Below are 25,850 nucleotides of genomic sequence, written 5' to 3' on the forward strand. Positions count from 1 at the left end.
ACCATGGGAGATGGTATCCATAGATTTTATGACAGATCTGCCAAAATCCAGAGGAAAAACAGCTGTCATGGTGGTGGTGGATCTATTAACTAAGATGTGCCATTTTATAGCCTGTTCACATGCAGTCACAGCGGAAGAAACCGCAAAGTTGTTTGTAAAGCATATTTTCAGGTTGCATGGCGCCCCCTTGAGGGTGGTCAGCGACAGAGGGAAACAATTTACTTCCAGGTTCTGGAGGAAGCTAATGAGCTTGCTGCACGTGGAGGTTTTTCCACCGCCAGACACCCAGAAACAAATGGGCAGGCAGAAAGGGCAAACGGGGTTTTGCAACAATACCTGAGGTGTTATGTAAAGGACAGAGAAAATGATTGGGTAGACAAGTTACCTCTGGCAGAATTTGCCTACAACAACGCGGAGAACGTGTCCACAGGGATGAGTCCCTTTCTGGCAAATTATGGGTGTCATCCTCGGGCATTTCCAGGAGAAGGAGGGGAGAGGTGGAGTGTACCGGCGGCGGAACATTTTGTTGAAGAGATGGAAGCGATCCACCGTCAGCTCCAACTCAACTTAGAGAAAGCCAAAGAAGAATATAAGAAGCAAGCAGACAGAAATAGGAGGGAAGGTGAAACCATAAGGGTGGGTAACCGGGTGTGGCTATCCACCCAAGGACTGCCGTTCAAGGGAGGGTGTAAGAAATTGAGACCCAAACGGTTGGGACCCTTTGAGGTCATACAACAGGTCAACCCAGTAGCATTCAAACTCCGATTGCCCAGTCACATGAAATTGCACCCAGTATTTCACAGGTCATTACAGAGAGGGACGTGAGTGGGGGGAACATGAGAGGGAGGTCACCCAGACACCCGTCATAGAAGAGAGAGAACGCAACATGGATGTGGCAGGAATCATTGATTCCAGGTGGAAGGGAAATCAGGTGGAATACTTGGTAGAATGGGAGGGGGAGGAAGAGTCAGAAAACACATGGGTACCGGCAGAGGAAGTCAATGACGAGATTTTAATAGAAACGTTTCATCGGCGTTTCCCAAGAAAACCACAACCCATGGCACGATTTAGGAGGGAACACTTCGGGACCACAGATGAGGAAGGGGAGTTTGAAGGGTTCCCAGAGTCAGGGGTGGAGGAGGAAACAGATTCCGACGAAGGAGAGGAAGACGGGGAAAGAGACGGAAAGCCGTGGCTAGAAGTGTTTGAATCCTCTGAGGATGAGGAGAGTTCCTTCCGGGGCTTTCCATCCTCACCGCCAGTAGGAGAAGAGGCGGGAGGGGGTGAAGGGGGCCCTGGGGGGGAGGTGGATGTCAGGGAACTGCCATCGGAAGAACAGGTGGTGGAAAGGCTCCAGGAGAATAGCAGAGACACTACAGCAGAAGAGGGAACCAGTAGGGGGGGTGCAGGAGCTCCAAGGGAAAGGGAGTCGGAGGGGAGGCTCTGGGATACTTCCAGTGAGAACAGTGAGGAGGTATCAGGACCCCCTTTATAGGGACCCCCATCCCTCGCCGGAAACTGTCATGCAGAGAATCCAGGAGACGCGTTTCCGTTAAACAGCTTTTATGTTGGAAACGTTTCTGCAGACGCCCACTGTCAGGTTCTACCAGCGACTGACGGAGCCATGCCAAAGGGCTCCGCTCAAGGCAGAGATTTACTACCCGGAGTAATCTCTGAGGGATCAAGCTTTTACGCACAAGCAGCTCATTATCCCATCACAGATACAATCTAAATCAAATCCCTTATGAATACACAGTGGAAGTGAGGAACAGGTTTAAGGATTTAGATCTGCTGGACAGAGTGCCTGAAGAACTATGGATGGAGGCTCGCAACATTATACAGGAGGCAGCAACGAAAACCATCCCAATGAAAAGGAAATGCAAGAAAGCAAAGTGGCTGTCCAACGAGGCCTTACAAATAGCGGGGGAGAGAAGGCAAGCAAAATGCGAGGGAGATAGTGAAAGATACAGGAAATTGAATGCAGATTTCCAAAAAATAGCAAGGAGAGACAAGAAGGCCTTCTTAAATGAGCAATGCAAAGAAATAGAGGAAAACAACAGAATGGGAAGAACCAGAGATCTGTTCAAGAAAATTGGAGATATGAAAGGAACATTTCGTTCAAAGATTACCATAATAAAGGACAAAAGTGGTAAGGACCTAACAGAAGCAGAAGACATCAAGAAGAGGTGGCAAGAATACACAGAGGAATTATACCAGAAAGATATGGATGTCTCGTACACCCCAGGTAGTGGGGTTGCTGACCTTGAGCCAGACATCCTGGAGAGTGAAGTTAAATGGGCCTTAGAAAGCACTGCAAATAACAAGGCCAGTGGAAGTGATGGTATTCCAGCTGAACTATTTAAAATTTTAAAAGATGATGCTGTTAAGGTGCTACACTCAATATGCCAGCAAGTTTGGAAAACTCAGCAGTGGCCAGAGGATTTGGAGAAGATCAGTCTACATCCCAATCCCAAAGAAGGGCAGTGCCAAAGAATGCTCCAACTACCGCACAATTTCACTCATTTCACACGCTAGAAAGGTTATGCTTAAAATTCTACAAGGAAGGCTCAAGCAGTATGTGGACCGAGAACTCCCAGAAGTGCAAGCTGGATTTAGAAGAGGCAGAGGAACCAAATTGCAAACATGCGCTGGATTATGGAGAAAGCTAGAGAGTTCCAGAAAGACATTTACTTCTGCTTCATTGACTATGCAAAAGCCTTTGACTGTGTCGACCACAGCAAACTATGGCAAGCTCTTAAAGAAATGGGAGTGCCTGATCACCTCATCTGTCTCCTGAGAAATCTCTATGTGGGACAAGAAGCTACAGTTAGAACTGGATATGGAACAACTGATTGGTTCAAAATTGGGAAAGGAATACGACAAGGCTGTATATTGTCTCCCTGCTTATTTAACTTATATGCAGAATTCATCATGCGAAAGGCTGGGCTGGATGAATCCGAAGCCGGAATTAAGATTGCCGGAAGAAATATCAACAACCTCAGATATGCAGATGATACAACCTTGATGGCAGAAAGTGAGGAGGAATTAAAGAAGCTTTTATTGAGGGTGAAAGAGGAGAGCGCAAAATATGGTCTGAAGCTCAACATCAAAAAAACGAAGATCATGGCCACTGGTCCCATCACCTCCTGGCAAATAGAAGGAGAAGAAATGGAGGCAGTGAGAGATTTTACTTTCTTGGGCTCCATGATCACTGCAGATGGTGACAGCAGCCACGAAATTAAGAGACGCCTGCTTCTTGGGAGGAAAGCAATGACAAACCTAGACAGCATCTTAAAAAGTAGAGACATCACCTTGCCAACAAAGGTCCGTATAGTAAAAGCTATGGTTTTCCCAGTAGTGATGTATGGAAGCGAGAGCTGGACCATAAAGAAGGCAGATCGCCGAAGAATTGATTCCTTTGAATTATGGTGCTGGAGGAGACTCTTGAGAGTCCCATGGACTGCAAGAAGAACAAACCGATCCATTCTTAAGGAAATCAGCCCTGAGTGCTCACTGGAAGGACAGATCGTGAAGCTGAGGCTCCAATACTTTGGCCACCTCACGAGAAGAGAAGACTCCCTGGAAAAGACCCTGATGTTGGGAAAGATGGAGGGCACAAGAAGAAGGGGACGACAGAGGACGAGATGGTTGGATAGTGTCTTCGAAGCTACAAACATGAGTCTGACCAAACTGCGGGAGGCAGTGGAAGACAGGAGGGCCTGGCGTGCTCTGGTCCATGGGGTCACGAAGAGTCGGACACGACTAAACGACTAAACAACAATAAAGAGCAAAATTAATAGTTAACAATGTGGTTAACAGAAAACATAAAAATAACTAAAGGAGCTAGGCAAGGATGTCCGCTTTCACCACTGTTATTTATCACGGTACTGGAAGTCCTTTTAAGAGCAATAAGAGGCAATGAACAGATAAAAGGGATAACGGTAGGAAGTAAACAATATAAGGTTAAGGCCTTTGCCGATGACTTGGTACTAACTTTGGAAAATTCGACAAATACTGTATTAGAAGTTTTGAATGAAATAGAAAAGTCTTTTGAATAAGAAAAAGACAAAAATATTTTGTAAAAATATGGATTGAGAAACCACTGATAAAGAGCAGCAACAATTAGAAATAGAAGTGGTAAAGAAAGTTAAATATTTAGGAGTTTGGTTAACCCCCAGAAGTATTGATTTGTATCAGAATAACTACATACCAACTTGGAGTAAGATTTAAAAAGACTTAAGAGGTGTGGGAAAGAATTAAATTCTCATTTTGGGGAAGAATTGCAATAATAAAAATGAACGTGCTACCAAAGATGTTATTTTTATTTCAAACTGTTCCAGTAATCAGGGGGGCAGCTACCTTTAAAAACTGGCAAAGAGAAATTTCAAGGTTTATATGGCAGGGTAAGAAGCCGAGAATAAAGTTTAAGTTACTGACTGATTTAAAAGAAAGAGGAGGCTTCGCTCTGCCAGACCTGAAATTATATTATGAAGCATCTTGCCTCTGCTGGTTGAAGGAATGGATGAAATTAGAAAACATTGATTTGTTAGATCTAGAAGGTTTTGATAATAGATTTGGGTGGCATGCTTATTTATGGTATGGCAAAAAGCGAGTACATAAAGGTTTTGAAAACCACACCATAAGAAGGTCTTTGATAGAGGTTTGGGAAAAGTATAAAAACTTGTTGGAAGTAAAAACTCCGTATTGGTTGTCACCACTAGAAGCGCTGAGTGTGAAAAAAATCAATATGAAAGGGGGGTGGGCAACATACCAGAATCTAATAATAAAAACAGAAGGCAAATGGAGGTTGAAGTCGTTTGAAGAAGTTAAGGAATATGTTAATTGTCAGGGACTCAGCGGGAGCGCAGGGAGGAGAAGAGATGGAGAGCGAGGGGGAGCAATCCGAGGGCAGCGTAGGAGAATATGACAGCAGCCCGAGAGATTCCATGAGCCTCTCCAGCGAATCGGAAGATTCACAGAAGGGGGCGCCGATGGGCAGGGCAAGGGGCGACCCAAGGGGGACACCCCAGAAGCAAGGGGCCAGCGGGGACTCCCAGAGCAGCAGTTGGAAATCAGGACCAGCTTCCCCACCAGAGCGCAGTGGGGGGGAGGAGTCCCAGGTGTCAGAGCCCACATATGCACCACCAGCGAGAGAAGATGAGTCAGGGTTGACCACGCCTCCATCGGAGAGCGAGTTAACGGTCAAGAGGAAAGTGGCAGGCTGGGCGCGCGCGCCAAGTTCAAATGTACAGGCGAGCGGCACAGAAGGTAGCCCGGATCCTAAACCAGGTCCTAAAGCCCGCCGGAAGGAGGGGCAAGAATCGTCAGGGTCAGCGTCAGAGGAGTCCAGGAAGGATGAGACCCTAGCGGGCAGGAGGGCCCAGAGGAGAAAGGAATTTAGGAAGAGGTGGAGCAAAGCGAGAGTCTTAAACTGGTGTGGAGGGGGAGGAGACTCAGACAGGACTTCGCCGGTCTAAGGTCGAGACGTAGAGCTGCACGCTGTGGCTTTAAAATGGAGACTGAATCTCAATAAAGACTTTTGTACATAACTACAGCCTGGCGTTGGTCCTCTGTGAGCTGGGACCTGGAGGCAGCTCTGACAGCGGCCAAACACATTTTCGCACCCAAGGCGTGGGCATGCACTTCAGCCACCGTAGACCTGGAAGCGATACGACGCGAGCTGCGAACAGATTCCTTCGCGCGATCCAAGATGGAGGAGGTGTGCAGCGGCACGGCGAAGGACGACGAGTTCCAGATACGCGACGGACTGCTCCTCCGCAAGGGGGCCATCTATGTACCGGGAGATGAACTCCGCGCAACAGTACTGCAACAGCTACACGACGCACCCAGCGCCGGACATTTCGGCAAGGAAAAGACGGTGGAATTAGTAGCCAGAGACTTTTGGTGGCCCAAGATGCGGGGAGAAGTTGCGGATTACGTCACGAGGTGCGACACATGCCAAAGGGCCAAACCAGTACACAGAGGACGCAGCGAGGGGCGAAGATTGGTGCTTCGCGAGCTCATAAAAGCAGCACAAGATGACTACAGAAGAACGACTGGCAGCTTTGCAAGATGCCGTGGTACAACTTAACGCAGAAATACGAGCGGCAAGGAGGAGAGAAGAGGAATCAGATGCTGTCTGCAAGGATCTGCAAAACAGGTTGGAAATGTTGACTAAACAGGGGCCACCGGGAGCCAAATCAGAAGGGATCGGGCTCGGGAAGAGAGGGGGGAGCCTGGTGTCGCATTTCGATGGGAGTCTGCAGCAATATCCTAACTTCAGAGCAGACGTAGTTTTTGCGCTAAAGTTGCTGGAGAAGGACTTTAGAGATGAGCAGGAGAAAGTAGGCTTCATACTAACGCATCTCCATGGAGAAGCTAAAGCGTGGTTGCGCAATCTGTGGAGAGATCCAGCCCTCCAAAACGCAAAAGCCTTCATTAAGGCAATGGACGATTGTTTTTTATCGGAGATAGATGTGGATGTCGCTAGAAAAGAGATTCACGGTTTGAAACAAGGCAGAGCCACTGTAAGGCAATATCATTCCCGCTTTTTTGCATTGGTCAACGCGCTGGGATGGGAAAAAGACTCAGCGTCCGTCAGGGACCTGTTCTGGGAGGGGCTCAACGGGGCTGTGAAAGACGAAATCGCAAGGGGGGAGAGGCCACGGAGCACTCAAGAAGTGGTCCAGAAGGCGCTGACGATTGGTGTGTGGCTAGAAGAACGTCCCTGGAGCAAAGATGAAGGGCGTTGGGGACGCACGCCAGCAAGGGCACCTCCTTTCTTCCCCAGAGACTCAGTGCGCGCTCAATCCACGCCTCCACTGGGAGGGGGAGAGGAGCCGATGGAGATAGGTGGTGCCAAGGCTCAGTCAGCGACCAGAGCCCTCACACCAGGAGCAGCCAAGGTGAAGCCTCCTAGAGGGAACAGGAAGTGTTACATCTGCGAAAGTGTTCAGCATATGGCAAAAGAGTGCCCCCAGAGGCTCCGCAAGCACAATGCAGCCTCAGCAAAAGTAACAGAAGCAGCTCAGCAGAGGGAACCGCAGCAGGGAAACGACGAAGTCTGGCTGGAAGCAGAGCCGCTGGGGCCCAGCCAGACGAATCAGTGAAGCAGTCCCCAGGAATCTTACAGCCCACAGACCCCCTCCCGCCCAAACCAGTGGTGCAGCTCACCGCAACACTCCAGCTTCCCAATGGGCTCACCATGGAAGTGCCTATTACCATTGACTCTGGTAGCAATGCAGACTTTATAGGAGTGGATTTCATCAAGCAACATAGCATAGCGCTCCTGCCTGCCGCGATGCCCCTGAAAGTAGTGACAGTCGATGGAAGAGAATTGCTGGGTGGACAGGTGGTACAGCAAACGCCGCCAATGGTGATGCGCATTGGAAATCACCACGAAGTCATCAGCTTCAACGTCACCCACCTGTCAGACATGCCCATAGTGTTGGGCATGAGCTGGTTGGACAGGCACAGCCCGGCATTGGCATGGTACTAGCGTAAATTGACCTTCTGCTCCTCCTACTGCGCAGAACATTGCATCATGACTAACCAGGAGGACGAGGGGCAAGAGGATGACCCACAGCTACAACTGGGCATGCTGCAAGCGGTACCCGACAAGTACAAGGCGTTTTTGGAGGTCTTCTGCGAGAAGGAAGCGGACAAGCTGCCTCCCCACAGACCCTACGACTGCAAGATTGACCTCCTGCCGGGGGCAACGCTGCCGACCGGAAAACTGTACTCCATGTCTGAAGACGAACTGCAAGAGCTCAGGGAGTTCATAGATCACAATTTGAAGCGGGGATTCATCCGAGAATCCAAAGCAGTGGGGGGCAGTCCTGTGTTCTTTGTGAAGAAAAAAGACACGCCCCAAAAGAGGCTGGTAGTTGATTTCAGAATTTTAAACTCAAATACCAAGCCCACGGCTTTCCCGATGCCCAAGATCGACGACTTGCTCGCGACGGTGAGGAAGGGACGCATCTTCACCAAGCTGGATCTACGAGGGGCGTACAATCTTATACCCATGCGGGAGGGCGACGAGTGGAAGACAGCCATGTTCACGCCCTTGGGCACCTATGAGTATAGGGTTATGCCCTTCGGTTTACAAAATGGCTCCCACTGCTTCCAAGCCTTCATGCATCACGTGTTAGCGGGGCTCCTCTACAAGAAGTGCGTCTGCTTCCTGGACGACATTCTGATCTTCTCGGAATCGCAGGAGGCTCACGAGAGAGATGTCAAGGAAGTCCTGCAAAGACTACGGGAGCACAGGCTTTACGCCAAACTGGAGAAATGCCAGTTCGACATGACGGAGGTGGATTTCCTGGGCTACAAGCTGTCCGACAAGGGAATCGCCATGGACAGCGCCAAGGTACGATCAGTACTGGACTGGAAGAGCCCGCGCAATCGGAAGGAGGTCCAGAGGTTTGTCGGCTTTGCTAACTTTTATCGCAAGTTCATCAAGGGTTTCGCTATGCAGACGGCGGCCATCACGGACACCCTCAGCTCCAAGAAGAAGAAGTTCATCTGGACGGAGCAGGCGGAGCAGTCTTTTCAGAAACTCAAGCGTCTTTTCGCTTCCGAGGAACAACTGCTGCATGTGAACCCCAGCAAACCCATGAGGGTGGAGACGGATGCCTCCGACAGAGCCGTGGGGGCAGTCCTGTTGCAGCGAGACCTGCAAGGGGATTGGAGGCCGTGTGCTTTCTACTCCAGGAAACTCAGCAAGTCGGAGCAGAACTACACCATCTGGGACAGAGAGTTGCTGGCCATTCATGCAGCATTCAAGGCGTGGCGGCACTTCCTCATCGGAGCCAAACACACGGTGCAAGTTCGCACGGACCATAAGAACCTGGAGTACTGGCGCACGGCGCGGTTCCTGAACCAGAGACACATCCGCTGGGCGGAGTTCTTTGCGGATTTTGACTTCAGGATAGAATATATCCCCGGAGACAACAACATCATGGCTGATGCGCTATCCAGGAAGCCGCAGTATCTGGAGGAAGCAGCACCGGTAGCGGCTGTCAGGGACTCAGCGGGAGCGCAGGGAGGAGAGGAGATGGAAAGCGAAGGGGAGCAATCCGAGGGCAGCGTAGGAGAATATGACAGCAGCCCGATAGATTCCATGAGCCTCTCCAGCGAATCGGAAGATTCACAGAAGGGGGCGCCGATGGGCAGGGCAAGGGGCGACCCAAGGGGGACACCCCAGAAGCAAGGGGCCAGCGGGGACTCCCAGAGCAGCAGTTGGAAATCAGGACCAGCTTCCCCACCAGAGCGTAGTGGGGGGGAGGAGTCCCAGGTGTCAGAGCCCACATATGCACCACCAGCGAGAGAAGATGAGTCAGGGTTGACCACGCCTCCATCGGAGAGCGAGTTAACAGTCAAGAGGAAAGTGGCAGGCTGGGCGCGCGCGCCAAGTTCAAATGTACAGGCGAGCGGCACAGAAGGTAGCCCGGATAGGGAACCAGGTCCTAAAGCCCGCCGGAAGGAGGGGCAAGAATCGTCAGGGTCAGCGTCAGAGGAGTCCAGGAAGGATGAGACCCTAGCGGGCAGGAGGGCCCAGAGGAGAAAGGAATTTAGGAAGAGGTGGAGCAAAGCGAGAGTCTTAAACTGGTGTGGAGGGGGAGGAGACTCAGACAGGACTTCGCCGGTCTAAGGTCGAGACGTAGAGCTGCACGCTGCGGCTTTAAAATGGAGACTGAATCTCAATAAAGACTTTTGTACATAACTACAGCCTAGCGTTGGTCCTCTGTGAGCTGGGACCTGGAGGCAGCTCTGACAGTAAGTCCTGTCTCTTATTTCAAAGAACCTCGCAACGTGAGAGGACGCAGCGAGGGGCGAAGATTGGTGCTTCGCGAGCTCACAAAAGCAGCACAAGATGACTACAGAAGAACGACTGGCAGCTTTGCAAGAAGCCGTGGTACAACTTAACGCAGAAATACGAGCGGCAAGGAGGAGAGAAGAGGAATCAGATGCTGTCTGCAAGGATCTGCAAAACAGGTTGGAAATGTTGACTAAACAGGGGCCACCGGCAGCCAAATCAGAAGGGATCGGGCTCGGGAAGAGAGGGGGGAGCCTGGTGTCGCATTTCGATGGGAGTCTGCAGCAATATCCTAACTTCAGAGCAGACGTAGTTTTTGCGCTAAAGTTGCTGGAGAAGGACTTTAGAGATGAGCAGGAGAAAGTAGGCTTCATACTAACGCATCTCCATGGAGAAGCTAAAGCGTGGTTGCGCAATCTGTGGAGAGATAATGATCCAGCCCTCCAAAACGCAAAAGCCTTCATTAAGGCGATGGACGATTGTTTTTTATCGGAGATAGATGTGGATGTCGCTAGAAAAGAGATTCACGGTCTGAAACAAGGCAGAGCCACTGTAAGGCAATATCATTCCCGCTTTTTTGCATTGGTCAACGCGCTGGGATGGGAAAAGGACTCAGCGTCCGTCAGGGACCTGTTCTGGGAGGGGCTCAACGGGGCTGTGAAAGACGAAATCGCAAGGGGGGAGAGGCCACGGAGCACTCAAGAAGTGGTCCAGAAGGCGCTGACGATTGGTGTGCGGCTGGAAGAACGTCCCTGGAGCAAAGATGAAGGGCGTTGGGGACGCACGCCAGCAAGGGCACCTCCTTTCTTTCCCAGAGACTCAGCGCGCGCTCAATCCACGCCTCCACTGGGAGGGGGAGAGGAGCCGATGGAGATAGGTGGTGCCAAGGCTCAGTCAGCGACCAGAGCCCTCACACCAGGAGCAGCCAAGGTGAAGCCTCCTAGAGGGAACAGGAAGTGTTACATCTGCGAAAGTGCTCAGCATATGGCAAAAGAGTGCCCCCAGAGGCTCCACAAGCACAATGCAGCCTCAGCAAGAGTAACAGAAGCAGCTCAGCAAAGGGATCCGCAGCAGGGAAACGACGAAGTCTGGCTGGAAGCAGAGCCGCGGGGGCCCAGCCAGACGAATCAGTGAAGCAGTCCCCAGGAATCTTACAGCCCACAGACCCCCTCCCGCCCAAACCAGTGGTGCAGCTCACCGCAACACTCCAGCTTCCCAATGGGCTCACCATGGAAGTGCCTATTACCATTGACTCTGGTAGCAATGCAGACTTTATGGGGGTGGATTTCATCAAGCAACATAGCATAGCGCTCCTGCCTGCCACGATGCCCCTGAAAGTAGTGACAGTCGATGGAAGAGAATTGCTGGGGGGACAGGTGGTACAGCAAACGCCGCCAATGGTGATGCGCATTGGAAATCACCGCGAAGTCATCAGCTTCAACGTCACCCAACTGTCAGACACGCCCATAGTGTTGGGCATGAGCTGGTTGGACAGGCACAGCCCGGCATTGGCATGGTACCAGCGTCAATTGACCTTCTGCTCCTCCTACTGCGCAGAACATTGCATCATGACTAACCAGGAAGACGAGGGGCAAGAGGATGACCCACAGCTACAACTGGGCATGCTGCAAGCGGTACCCGACAAGTACAAGGCGTTTTTGGAGGTCTTCTGCGAGAAGGAAGCGGACAAGCTGCCTCCCCACAGACCCTACGACTGCAAGATTGACCTCCTGCCGGGGGCAACGCTGCCGACCGGAAAACTGTACTCCATGTCTGAAGACGAACTGCAAGAGCTCAGGGAGTTCATAGATCACAATTTGAAGCGGGGATTCATCCGAGAATCCAAAGCAGTGGGGGGCAGTCCTGTGTTCTTTGTGAAGAAAAAAGACACGCCCCAGAAGAGGCTTGTAGTTGATTTCAGAATTTTAAATTCGAAAACCAAGCCCACGGCTTTCCCGATGCCCAAGATCGACGACTTGCTCGCGATGGTGAGGAAGGGACGCATCTTCACCAAGCTGGATCTACGAGGGGCGTACAATCTTATACGCATGCGGGAGGGCGACGAGTGGAAGACGGCCATGTTCACGCCCTTGGGCACCTATGAGTATAGGGTTATGCCCTTCGGTTTACAAAATGGCTCCCACTGCTTCCAAGCCTTCATGCATCACGTGTTAGCGGGGCTCCTCTACAAGAAGTGCGTCTGCTTCCTGGACGACATTCTGATCTTCTCGGAATCGCAGGAAGCTCACGAGAGAGATGTCAATGAAGTCCTGCAAAGACTACGGGAGCACAGGCTTTACGCCAAGCTGGAGAAATGCCAGTTCGACATGACGGAGGTGGATTTCCTGGGCTACAAGCTGTCCGACAAGGGAATCGCCATGGACAGCGCCAAGGTACGATCAGTACTGGACTGGAAGAGCCCGCGCAATCGGAAGGAGGTCCAGAGGTTTGTCGGCTTTGCTAACTTTTATCGCAAGTTCATCAAGGGTTTCGCTATGCAGACGGCGGCCATCACGGACACCCTCAGCTCCAAGAAGAAGAAGTTCATCTGGACGGAGCAGGCGGAGCAGTCCTTTCAGAAACTCAAGCGTCTTTTCGCTTCCGAGGAACAACTGCTGCATGTGAACCCCAGCAAACCCATGAGGGTGGAGACGGATGCCTCCGACAGAGCCGTGGGGGCAGTCCTGTTGCAGCGAGACCCGCAAGGGGATTGGAGGCCGTGTGCTTTCTACTCCAGGAAACTCAGCAAGTCGGAGCAGAACTACACCATCTGGGACAGAGAGTTGCTGGCCATTCATGCAGCATTCAAGGCGTGGCGGCACTTCCTCATCGGAGCCAAACACACGGTGCAAGTTCGCACGGACCATAAGAACCTGGAGTACTGGCGCACGGCGCGGTTCCTGAACCAGAGACACATCCGCTGGGCGGAGTTCTTTGCGGATTTCGACTTCAGGATAGAATATATCCCCGGAGACAACAACGTCATGGCTGATGCGCTATCCAGGAAGCCGCAGTATCTGGAGGAAGCAGCACCGGTAGTGGCCAAACACATTTTCGCACCCAAGGCGTGGGCATGCGCTTCTGCCACAGTAGACCTGGAAGCGATACGGCGCGAGCTGCGAACAGATTCCTTCGCGCGCTCCAAGATGGAGGAGGTGCGCAGCGGCACGGCAAAGGACGACGAGTTCCAGATACGCGACGGACTGCTCCTCCGCAAGGGGGCCATCTACGTACCGGGAGATGAACTCCGCGCGACAGTACTGCAACAGCTACACGACGCACCCAGCGCCGGACATTTCGGCAAGGAAAAGACGGTGGAATTAGTAGCCAGAGACTTTTGGTGGCCCAAGATGCGGGGAGAAGTCGCGGAATACATCACGAGGTGCGACACCTGCCAAAGGGCCAAGCCAGTACACAGACCGCCGGCGGGACTGTTAGAACCGCTACAGACCCCGTCCGAACCGTGGGAGAGGGTAGCCTTGGACTTTGTCACTGACCTGCCCAGCTCGAGGGATCAAAACAGCAGTACTCGTGGTAGTCGACATGTTCACCAAGATGGCGCACTTCATTCCTTGCGCGAAGGTGGCCACAGCGGAACAGACAGCCAAGCTGTTCATAGACCACGTGTTCAAGGTACACGGCCTGCCACGGTCTATCCTGTCCGACAGGGGGCGCCAGTTCATCTCGAGTTTCTGGCGGAAGCTGATGGGGATCCTGAACGTCAAGGTCAACCTAGCGTCGGCAAGACACCCGCAGACCAACGGACAAGCGGAGAGGGTCAACGCCGTCATGCAGCAGTACCTGAGATGCTACGCCAACCAGCAGCCCTCGACCTGGGTGGACTACCTGCCCCTGGCCGAGTTTGCCTACAACAACACACAACACGTGTCCACGGGGGTGACACCGTTTTTCGCTAACAACGGGCGACATCCCAGGACCTTCCCGGGCTTAGAGAAAGAGGGGGAGGGGGAGCCGCAGGGAGCAGAGGCATTGGCAGAGGAGTTACAGGAGGTCCATGAACAGCTCCGTAGACAGTTAGACCTAGCAAAACACGTATACAAGATGCAAGCAGACAAACACAGAAGAGTGGGGGAGGACATACGGGTAGGGGACTGGGTCTGGTTAGCGGCCCAGGCAGTGCCGGCCAGATCCTTAGCTAAGAAGAAGCTAGGACACAAGCAGTTGGGCCCTTACCTAGTCGAGGCACAGATCAACCCAGTGGCTTTCCATTTGACACTACCGGAGGGTTCCAGAATGCACCCGGTCTTTCATAGATCGGTGCTAACGCCCTACAAGGCACCTCACAGGTTTCAGGAGCCAGGAACAGCTCCCAGTCCGCTTAGAGATGCACCCATGACAGGGGGGTCGCCGAGGGCGGGGCCACTCAACGAGGTGACGGAGATTTTGGACTCGAGATGGGGGGAAGAGGGAGTCGAATATCTCATCGCAAGGGAAGGTGCCCCGGCCAGCGCCAACAGCTGGGTGCCGTACTATGCGGTGGAGGAGCACTACCTCAAAGACGAGTTCCACGCACTCTTCCCACACAGGCCCATGCCGGAGGATTATTTTGATGAATATCTTTTCACCCCCCACACTCTCAGCCAGTACGTTTCAGGGGTTCTCCTCGGCTGCGGAGGCGGTTCCAGAGACTACCTCGCCGGAGGGGTCGGTCTCAGACTTGGGTGCGGAGCGCTCTTATTGGTGGGACACTCAACCCGAGGAGGAGTGGCGCAGGAGACTGCTCAGAGGGCCCTGGCACGCAGACTACCCAGAGGAAATGGGGGAACAAGGGGGCATGGACGGGTTGAGGGAGGATCCTGGTTTCGAGCACGCCGGCAACGAGATGGAAGCGGAGGAGAGCGACGTCGATGTACCCGTCACGGACTGGCAGCATGCCAGGGGGGAAGAACGGTATCCGGCATGCACCCCCATAGCATTGGAGCACCCGGAACCCACGCCAGAAGAGGGGGAGGGGGGAAGGGGGGGCTTCGAGGGGGGGATGGATGTCAGGGACTCAGTGGGAGCGCAGGGAGGAGAGGAGATGGAAAGCGAAGGGGAGCAATCCGAGGGCAGCGTAGGAGAATATGACAGCAGCCCGATAGATTCCATGAGCCTCTCCAGCGAATCGGAAGATTCACAGAAGGGGGCGCCGATGGGCAGGGCAAGGGGCGACCCAAGGGGGACACCCCAGAAGCAAGGGGCCAGCGGGGACTCCCAGAGCAGCAGTTGGAAGTCAGGACCAGCTTCCCCACCAGAGCGTAGTGGGGGGGAGGAGTCCCAGGTGTCAGAGCCCACATATGCACCACCAGCGAGAGAAGATGAGTCAGGGTTGACCACGCCTCCATCGGAGAGCGAGTTAACGGTCAAGAGGAAAGTGGCAGGCTGGGCGCGCGCGCCAAGTTCAAATGTACAGGCGAGCGGCACAGAAGGTAGCCCGGATAGGGAACCAGGTCCTAAAGCCCGCCGGAAGGAGGGGCAAGAATCGTCAGGGTCAGCGTCAGAGGAGTCCAGGAAGGATGAGACCCTAGCGGGCAGGAGGGCCCAGAGGAGAAAGGAATTTAGGAAGAGGTGGAGCAAAGCGAGAGTCTTAAACTGGTGTGGAGGGGGAGGAGACTCAGACAGGACTTCGCCGGTCTAAGGTCGAGACGTAGAGCTGCACGCTGTGGCTTTAAAATGGAGACTGAATCTCAATAAAGACTTTTGTACATAACTACAGCCTGGCGTTGGTCCTCTGTGAGCTGGGACCTGGAGGCAGCTCTGACAGCGGCCAAACACATTTTCGCACCCAAGGCGTGGGCATGCACTTCAGCCACCGTAGACCTGGAAGCGATACGACGCGAGCTGCGAACAGATTCCTTCGCGCGATCCAAGATGGAGGAGGTGTGCAGCGGCACGGCGAAGGACGACGAGTTCCAGATACGCGACGGACTGCTCCTCCGCAAGGGGGCCATCTATGTACCGGGAGATGAACTCCGCGCAACAGTACTGCAACAGCTACACGACGCACCCAGCGCCGGACATTTCGGCAAGGAAAAGACGGTGGAATTAGTAGCCAGAGACTTTTGGTGGCCCAAGATGCGGGGAGAAGTTGCGGATTACGTCACGAGGTGCGACACATGCCAAAGGGCCAAACCAGTACACAGACCGCCGGCGGGACTGTTAGAACCGCTACAGACCCCGTCCCAACCGTGGGAGAGGGTGGCCTTGGACTTTGTCACTGACCTGCCCAGCTCGAGGGGCAAAACAGCAGTACTCGTGGTAGTCGACATGTTCACCAAGAGTTTCTGGCGGAAGCTGATGGGGATCCTGAACGTCAAGGTCAACCTAGCGTCGGCAAGACACCCGCAGACCAACGGACAAGCGGAGAGGGTCAACGCCGTCATGCAGCAGTACCTGAGATGCTACGCCAACCAGCAGCCCTCGACCTGGGTGGACTACCTGCCCCTGGCCGAGTTTGCCTACAACAACACACAACACGTGTCCATGGGGGTGACACCGTTTTTCGCTAACAACGGGCCACATCCCAGGACCTTCCCGGGCTTAGAGAAAGAGGGGGAGGGGGAGCCGCAGGGAGCAGAGGCGTTGGCAGAGGAGTTACAGGAGGTCCATGAACAGCTCCGTAGACAGTTAGACCTAGCAAAACACGCATACAAGGTGCAAGCAGACAAACACAGAAGAGTGGGGGAGGACATACGGGTAGGGGACTGGGTCTGGTTAGGGGCCCAGGCAGTGCCGGCCAGATCCTTAGCTAAGAAGAAGCTAGGACACAAGCAGCTGGGCCCTTACCTAGTCGAGGCACAGATCAACCCAGTGGCTTTCCGTTTGACACTACCGGAGGGTTCCAGAATGCACCCGGTCTTTCATAGATCGGTGCTAACGCCCTACAAGGCACCTCACAGGTTTCAGGAGCCAGGGACGGCTCCCAGTCCGCTTAGTGACGCACCCAGGACAGGGGGGCCGCCGAGGGCGGGGCCACTCAACGAGGTGACGGAGATTTTGGACTCAAGATGGGGGGAAGAGGGGGTCGAATATCTCATCGCAAGGGAAGGTGCCCCGGCCAGCGCCAACAGCTGGGTGCCGTACTATGCGGTGGAGGAGCACTACCTCAAAGACGAGTTCCACGCACTCTTCCCACACAGGCCCATGCCGGAGGATTATTTCGACGAATATCTTTTCACCCCCACACTCTCAGCCAGTACGTTTCAGGGGTTCTCCTCGGCTGAGGAGACGGTTCCAGAGACTACCTCGCCGGAGGGGTCGGTCTCAGACTTGGGTGCGGAACGCTCTTATTGGTGGGACACTCAACCCGAGGAGGAGTGGCGCAGGAGACTGCTCAGAGGGCCCTGGCACGCAGACTCCCCAGAGGAAATGGGGGAACAAGGGGGCATGGACGGGTTGGGGGAGGACCCTGGGTTCGAGCACACCGGCAACGAGATGGAAGCGCAGGAGAGCGACGTCGATGTACCCGTCACGGACTGGCAGCATGCCAGGGGGGAAGACCTGTATCCGGCATGCACCCCCACAGCATTGGAGCACCCGGAACCCACGCCAGAAGAGGGGGAGGGGGAAGGGGGGGCTTCGAGGGGGGATGGATGTCAGGGACTCAGTGGGAGCGCAGGGAGGAGAGGAGATGGAGAGCGAGGGGGAGCAATCCAAGGGCAGCGTAGGAGAATATGACAGCAGCCCAATAGATTCCGTGAGCCTCTCCAGCGAATCGGAAGATTCACAGAAGGGGGCGCCGATGGGCAGGGCAAGGGGCGACCCAAGGGGGACACCCCAGAAGCAAGGGGCCAGTGGGGACTCCCAGAGCAGCAGTTGGAAATCAGGACCAGCTTCCCCACCAGAGCGTAGTGGGGGGGAGGAGTCCCAGGTGTCAGAGCCCACATATGCACCACCAGCGAGAGAAGAGGAGTCAGGGTTGACCACGCCTCCATCGGAGAGCGAGGTAACGGTCAAGAGGAAAGTTGCAGGCTGGGCGCGCGCGCCAAGTTCAAAGGTACAGGCGAGCGGCACAGAAGGTAGCCCGGATAGGGAACCAGGTCCTAAAGCCCGCCGGAAGGAGGGGCAAGAATCGTCAGGGTCAGCGTCAGAGGAGTCCAGGAAGGATGAGACCCTAGCGGGCAGGAGGGCCCAGAGGAGAAAGGAATTTAGGAAGAGGTGGAGCAAAGCGAGAGTCTTAAACTGGTGTGGAGGGGGAGGAGACTCAGACAGGACTTCGCCGGTCTAAGGTCGAGACGTAGAGCTGCACGCTGCGGCTTTAAAATGGAGACTGAATCTCAATAAAGACTTTTGTACATAACTACAGCCTGGCGTTGGTCCTCTGTGAGCTGGGACCTGGAGGCAGCTCTGACAGCGGCCAAACACATTTTCGCACCCAAGGCGTGGGCATGCACTTCAGCCACCGTAGACCTGGAAGCGATACGACGCGAGCTGCGAACAGATTCCTTCGCGCGATCCAAGATGGAGGAGGTGTGCAGCGGCACGGCGAAGGACGACGAGTTCCAGATACGCGACGGACTGCTCCTCCGCAAGGGGGCCATCTATGTACCGGGAGATGAACTCCGCGCAACAGTACTGCAACAGCTACACGACGCACCCAGCGCCGGACATTTCGGCAAGGAAAAGACGGTGGAATTAGTAGCCAGAGACTTTTGGTGGCCCAAGATGCGGGGAGAAGTTGCGGATTACGTCACGAGGTGCGACACATGCCAAAGGGCCAAACCAGTACACAGACCGCCGGCGGGACTGTTAGAACCGCTACAGACCCCGTCCCAACCGTGGGAGAGGGTGGCCTTGGACTTTGTCACTGACCTGCCCAGCTCGAGGGGCAGTACTCGTGGTAGTCGACATGTTCACCAAGAGTTTCTGGCGGAAGCTGATGGGGATCCTGAACGTCAAGGTCAACCTAGCGTCGGCAAGACACCCGCAGACCAACGGACAAGCGGAGAGGGTCAACGCCGTCATGCAGCAGTACCTGAGATGCTACGCCAACCAGCAGCCCTCGACCTGGGTGGACTACCTGCCCCTGGCCGAGTTTGCCTACAACAACACACAACACGTGTCCATGGGGGTGACACCGTTTTTCGCTAACAACGGGCGACATCCCAGGACCTTCCCGGGCTTAGAGAAAGAGGGGGAGGGGGAGCCGCAGGGAGCAGAGGCGTTGGCAGAGGAGTTACAGGAGGTCCATGAACAGCTCCGTAGACAGTTAGACCTAGCAAAACACGCATACAAGGTGCAAGCAGACAAACACAGAAGAGTGGGGGAGGACATACGGGTAGGGGACTGGGTCTGGTTAGGGGCCCAGGCAGTGCCGGCCAGATCCTTAGCTAAGAAGAAGCTAGGACACAAGCAGCTGGGCCCTTACCTAGTCGAGGCACAGATCAACCCAGTGGCTTTCCGTTTGACACTACCGGAGGGTTCCAGAATGCACCCAGTCTTTCATAGATCGGTGCTAACGCCCTACAAGGCACCTCACAGGTTTGAGGAGCAAGGGACGGCTCCCAGTCCGCTTAGTGACGCACCCAGGACAGGGGGGCCGCCGAGGGCGGGGCCACTCAACGAGGTGACGGAGATTTTGGACTCAAGATGGGGGGAAGAGGGGGTCGAATATCTCATCGCAAGGGAAGGTGCCCCGGCCAGCGCCAACAGCTGGGTGCCGTACTATGCGGTGGAGGAGCACTACCTCAAAGACGAGTTCCACGCACTCTTCCCACACAGGCCCATGCCGGAGGATTATTTCGACGAATATCTTTTCACCCCCACACTCTCAGCCAGTACGTTTCAGGGGTTCTCCTCGGTTGAGGAGACGGTTCCAGAGACTACCTCGCCGGAGGGGTCGGTCTCAGACTTGGGTGCGGAGCGCTCTTATTGGTGGGACACTCAACCCGAGGAGGAGTGGCGCAGGAGACTGCTCAGAGGGCCCTGGCACGCAGACTCCCCAGAGGAAATGGGGGAACAAGGGGGCATGGACGGGTTGGGGGAGGACCCTGGGTTCGAGCACACCGGCAACGAGATGGAAGCGCAGGAGAGCGACGTCGATGTACCCGTCACGGACTGGCAGCATGCCAGGGGGGAAGACCTGTATCCGGCATGCACCCCCACAGCATTGGAGCACCCGGAACCCACGCCAGAAGAGGGGGAGGGGGAAGGGGGGGCTTCGAGGGGGGATGGATGTCAGGGACTCAGTGGGAGCGCAGGGAGGAGAGGAGATGGAGAGCGAGGGGGAGCAATCCAAGGGCAGCGTAGGAGAATATGACAGCAGCCCAATAGATTCCGTGAGCCTCTCCAGCGAATCGGAAGATTCACAGAAGGGGGCGCCGATGGGCAGGGCAAGGGGCGACCCAAGGGGGACACCCCAGAAGCAAGGGGCCAGTGGGGACTCCCAGAGCAGCAGTTGGAAATCAGGACCAGCTTCCCCACCAGAGCGTAGTGGGGGGGAGGAGTCCCAGGTGTCAGAGCCCACATATGCACCACCAGCGAGAGAAGAGGAGTCAGGGTTGACCACGCCTCCATCGGAGAGCGAGGTAACGGTCAAGAGGAAAGTTGCAGGCTGGGCGCGCACGCCAAGTTCAAAGGTACAGGCGAGCGGCACAGAAGGTAGCCCGGATAGGGAACCAGGTCCTAAAGCCCGCCGGAAGGAGGGGCAAGAATCGTCAGGGTCAGCGTCAGAGGAGTCCAGGAAGGATGAAACCCTAGTGGGCAGGAGGGCCCAGAGGAGAAAGGAACTTAGGAAGAGGTGGAGCAAGGCGAGAGTCTTAAACTGGTGTGGAAGGGGAGGAGACTCAGATGGGACTTCACCGGTCTAAGGTTGAGACGTAGAGCTGCACGCTGCGGCTTTAAAATGGAGACTGAATCTCAATAAAGACTTTTGTACATAACTACAGCCTAGCGTTGGTCCTCTGTGAGCTGGGACCTGGAGGCACCTCTGACAGTCGCGTATCTGGAACTCGTCGTCTTTCGCTGTGCCGCTGCGCACCTCCTCCATCTTGGATCGTGCTAAGGAATCCGTTCGCAGCTCGCGCCGTATGGCTTCCAGGTCCACGGTGGCCGAAGCGCATGCCCACGCCTTAGGTGCGAAAATGTGTTTGGCCGCTACCGGTGCTGCTTCCTCCAGATACTGCGGCTTCCTGGATAGCGCATCAGCCATGATGTTGTTGTCTCCGGGGATATATTCTATCCTGAAGTCGAAATCCGTAAAGAACTCCGCCCAGCGGATGTGCCTCTGGTTTAGGAACCGCGCCGTGCGCCAGTATTCCAGGTTCTTATGGTCCGTGCGAACTTGCACCATGTGTTTGGCTCCGATGAGGAAGTGCCGCCACGCCTTGAATGCTGCATGAATGGCCAGCAACTCTCTGTCCTAGTTGGTGTAGTTCTGCTCCGACTTACTGAGTTTCCTGGAGTAGAAAGCACACGGCCTCCAATCCCCTTGCGGTCTTGCTGCAACAGGACTGCCCCCACGGCTCTGTCGGAGGCATCCGTCTCCACCCTCATGGGTCTGCTGGGGTTCACATGTAGCAGTTGTTCCTCGGAAGCGAAAAGACGCTTGAGTTTCTGAAAGGACTGCTCCGCCTGCTCCGTCCAGATGAACTTCTTCTTCTTGGAGCTGAGGGTGTCCGTGATGGCCGCCGTCTGCATAGCGAAACCCTTGATGAACTTGCGATAAAAGTTAGCAAAGCCGACAAACTTCTGGACCTCCTTCCGATTGCGCGGGCTTTTCCAGTCCAGTACTGATCGTACCTTGGCGCTGTCCATGGCGATTCCCTTATCAGACAGCTTGTAGCCCAGGAAATCCACCTCCGTCATGTCGAACTGGCACTTCTCCAGTTTGGCGTAAAGCCTGTGCTCCCGTAGTCTTTGCAGGACTTCCTTGACATCTCTCTCGTGAGCCTCCTGCATTTCCGAGAAGATCAGAATGTCGTCTAGGAAGCAGACGCACTTCTTGTAGAGGAGCCCCGCTAACACGTGATGCATGAAGGCTTGGAAGCAGTGGGAGCCATTTTGTAAACCGAAGGGCATAACCCTATACTCATAGGTGCCCAAGGGCGTAAACATGGCCGTCTTCCACTCGTCGCCCTCCCGCATGCGTATAAGATTGTACGCCCCTCGTAGATCCAACTTGGTGAATATGCGTCCTTTCCTCACCGTCGCGAGCAAGTCGTCGATCTTGGGCATCGGGAAAGCCGTGGGCTTGGTTTTCGAGTTTAAGATTCTGAAATCAACTACCAGCCTCTTCTGGGGCGTGTCTTTTTTCTTCACAAAGAACACAGGACTGCCCCCCACTGCTTTGGATTCTCGGATGAATCCCCGATTCAAATTGTGATCTATGAACTCCCTGAGCTCTTGCAGTTCGTCTTCAGACATGGAGTACAGTTTTCCGGTCGGCAGCGTTGCCCCTGGCAGGAGGTCAATCTTGCAGTCGTAGGGTCTGTGGGGAGGCAGCTTGTCCGCTTCCTTCTCACAGAAGACCTCCAAAAACGCCTTGTACTTGTCGGGTACCGCTTGCAGCATGCCCAGTTGTAGCTGTGGGTCATCCTCTTGCCCCTCGTCCTCCTGGTTAGTCATGATGCAATGTTCTGCGCAGTAGGAGGAGCAGAAGGTCAATTTACGCTGGTACCATGCCAATGCTGGGCTGTGCCTGTCCAACCAGCTCATGCCCAACACTATGGGCGTGTCTGACAGTTGGGTGACATTGAAGCTGATAACTTCGCGGTGATTTCCAATTCGCATCACCATTGGCGGCCTTTGCTGTACCACCTGTCCCCCCAGCAATTCTCTTCCATCGACTGTCACCACTTTTAGGGGCATCGTGGCAGGCAGGAGCGCTATGCTATGTTGCTTGATGAAATCCACTCCTATAAAGTCTGCATTGCTACCACAGTCAATAGTAATAGGGACTTCCATGGTGAGCCCATTGGGAAACTGGAGTGTTGCGGTGAGCTGCACCACTGGTTTGGGCGGGAGGGGGTCTGTGGGCTGTAAGATTCCTGGGGACTGCTTCACTGACTCGTCTGGCTGGGCCCCAGTGGCTCTGCTTCCAGCCAGACTTCGTCGTTTCCCTGCTGTGGTTCTCTCTGCTGAACTGCTTCTGTTACTTTTGCTGAGGCTGCATTGTGCTTGTGGAGCCTCTGGGGGCACTCTTTTGCCATATGCTGAGGACTTTCGCAGATGTAACACTTCCTGTTCCCTCTAGGAGGCTTCACTTTGGCTGCTTCTGGTGCTAGGGCTCTGGTTGCTGACTGAGCCCTGGCACCACCTATCTCCATCGGCTCCTCTCCCCCTCCCAGTGGAGGCGTGGATTGAGTGCGCGCTGAGTCTCTGGGAACGAAAGGAGGTGCTCTTGCTGGCGTGCGTCCCCAATGCCCTTCGTCTTTGCTCCAGGGACGTTCTTCCAGCCGCACACCAATCGTCATCGCTTTCTGGACCACTTCTTGAGTGCTCCGTGGTCTCTCCCCCCTTGCGATTTCGTCTTTCACAGCCCCGTTCAGTCCCTCCCAGAACAGGTCCCTGACGGACGCTGAGTCTTTTTCCCATCCCAGCGCGTTGACCAATGCAAAAAAGCGGGAATGATATTGCCTTACAGTGGCTCTGCCTTGTTTCAAACCATGAATCTCTCTTCTAGCGACATCCACATCTATCTCTGATAAAAAACAAGCGTCCATTGCCTTAATGAAGGCTTTTGCGTTTTGGAGGGCTGGATCATTATCTCTCCACAGATTGCGCAACCACGCTTTAGCTTCTCCATGGAGATGCGTTAGTATGAAGCCTATTTTCTCCTGCTCATCTCTAAAGTCCTTCTCCAGCAACTTTAGCGCAAAAACTACGTCTGCTCTGAAGTTAGGATATTGCTGCAGACCCCCATCGAAATGAGACACAAGGCTCCCTCCTCTCTTCCCGAGCCCAATCCCCTCTGATTTTGCTCCCGGTAGCCCCTGTTTAGTCAACATTTCCAACCTGACTTGCAGATCCTTCTCTCCTCTTGGCCGCTAGTATTTCTGCGTTAACTTGTGTCACGGCGTTTTGCAGAGCTGCCAGTTGTTCTTCGGTAGTCATCTTGTGCTGCTTTTGTGAGCTCGCGAAGCACCAATCTTCGCCCCTCGCTGCGTCCTCTCACGTTGCGAGGTTCTTTGCAGAGACGGGACTTACTGTCAGAGCTGCCTCTAGGTCCCAGCTCACAGAGGACCAATGCTAGGCTGTAGTTATGTGCAAAAGTCTTTATTGAGGTTCAGTTTCCATTTTAAAGCCGCAGCGCGCAGCTCTACATCTCAACCCTAGACCGGCGAAGTCCCATCTGAGTCTCCGCCCCTTCCACACCAGTTTAAGACTCTCGCTTTGCTCCACCTCTTCCTAAGTTCCTTTCTCCTCTGGGCCCTCCTGCCCGCTAGGGTTTCATCCTTTCTGGACTCCTCTGACGCTGACCCTGATGATTCTTCCCCCTCCTTCCGGCTGGCTTTAGGACCTGGTTCCCTATCCGGGCTACCTTCTGTGCCGCTCGCCTGTACCTTTGAACTTGGCGCACGCGCCCAGCCTGCAACATTCCTCTTGACCGTTCCCTCGCTCTCCGATGGAGGCGTGGCCACCCCTGACTCATCTTCTCTCGCTGGTGGTGAATATGTGGGCTCTGATACCTGGGACTCCTCCCCCCCACTACGCTCTGGTGGGGAAGCTGGTCCTGATTTCCAACTGCTGCTCTGGGAGTCCCCGCTGGCCCCTTGTTTCTGGGGTGTCCCCCTTGGGTCCCCCCTTGCCCTGCCCATCGGCGCCCCCTTCTGTGAATCTTCCGATTCGCTGGAGAGGCTCACGGAATCTATCGGGCTGCTGTCATCCTCTCCTACGCTGCCCTCGGATTGCTCCCCCTCGCTCTCCATCTCCTCTCCTCCCTGCGCTCCCGCTGAGTCCCTGACAGCTTGTAAACGGTAATTACAAAAAGATACTTGCAAAGACTCCCGTCAGCTTGTCCAGCATCCAGTGTTTGGGGGCTGCCACCCGTTTCAGGTGCTTCTTGGGTCCTCGAGCCTGAGGGGGCGAAAGCAGGCAAAGGGCGTGGGTTCGAATCTGCCTGGATGTTTAAGCAGATCATTCTCGCAAGGCAGCGGGCTGCACTAGATGACCCTCGGGCCCCTTCCAGCCGCCCCTGTTCTATGAACCCGCCCCCAGCTCTTCAGTAATTGCCATTTTAATTTATTCCCATTTAGTCGAGCATCCTTGGGCTCCCCTTCTCCCTTAGGGCAACCCACCCAGTCCCGCTCCTGCGCCCCAGTCCAGTGGCAGGCAGTTCCCCAGGCCCCTTCCTAAGCGATCGCTTTCCCCAGATGTTGTTGGACTACAACTCCCATCATCCCTGAGCTCTGGCCTTGCTAGCTAGGGGTGATGGGAGTTGTAATCCAACAACATCTGGGGACTCACAGGTTGAGAAAGACTGGTTTAGAGGGCATGTCTGGCCGGCGGCCTGGTTCCCTGCGGCCTGTACTGTGCATGCTCGCACCCCCCCCAAGACCGAGAGAGCCCAGACACGGCGCCTCCGTTTCCCCGCCCCACAGAAGAGTGGCGTCTCCCGCGCCCCAGGCCCCACCGCCTCGGACGGCGACAGATCGCTCCACCGACCCATACCCTAAGCACTCACCATGGCTGCGGGCTCTCAACGCAAAAGGAGAGCACTTCTGCTGGCCGGGGGTTATATATCCGGGTCGGAAAGGGCGGGGTGACGAAGCATAGCGCAGCCCGCAGCGACGCCTGGTGGATGGGAGTGGCATCGTACCGCGCGGGGGCTTCACAGCCAATGAAATGGGATCCCCCAGGGGCATCTAGTCTGACCCCTGAAATGCAGGAATCTCCACCCAAAAGATAGAGCCGGTACCCCAAGAGGTATCCAGTCCAGTCCCCCACGAACTGGGGACCAAGACGGATCTCTTCCTCGGCCCCGGGAGCAGGCTGTTCCCCCCCTCCCCACCTCCGTCCCAAACTCTCTGAGCCCTGTTTGTGCACAGACACCCCGACACCATTCTGGGGGGATGAAATCCCGTTTTATTTCACG

General features: G+C 54.7%; 1 protein-coding gene across 1 annotated transcript in view; it reads right to left on the reverse strand.

Moving 5' to 3' along the window:
• LOC307208274 (small ribosomal subunit protein eS4-like) overlaps positions 1-25,523 on the reverse strand; it is a 52,756-nt gene extending 27,233 nt beyond the window's left edge. The window contains 2 exon segments of the mRNA XM_079962930.1: positions 24,755-24,832; positions 25,440-25,523. Of these exon segments, the coding sequence (XP_079819056.1) occupies positions 24,755-24,832; positions 25,440-25,442 (81 nt within the window). The 5' untranslated portion in view covers positions 25,443-25,523.
• Between the last annotated feature and the right edge of the window lie 327 nt (positions 25,524-25,850).

This window comes from Podarcis cretensis (assembly GCF_951804945.1).
Source record: "Podarcis cretensis genome assembly, chromosome: Z".
Lineage (NCBI taxonomy): Eukaryota > Metazoa > Chordata > Lepidosauria > Squamata > Lacertidae > Podarcis > Podarcis cretensis.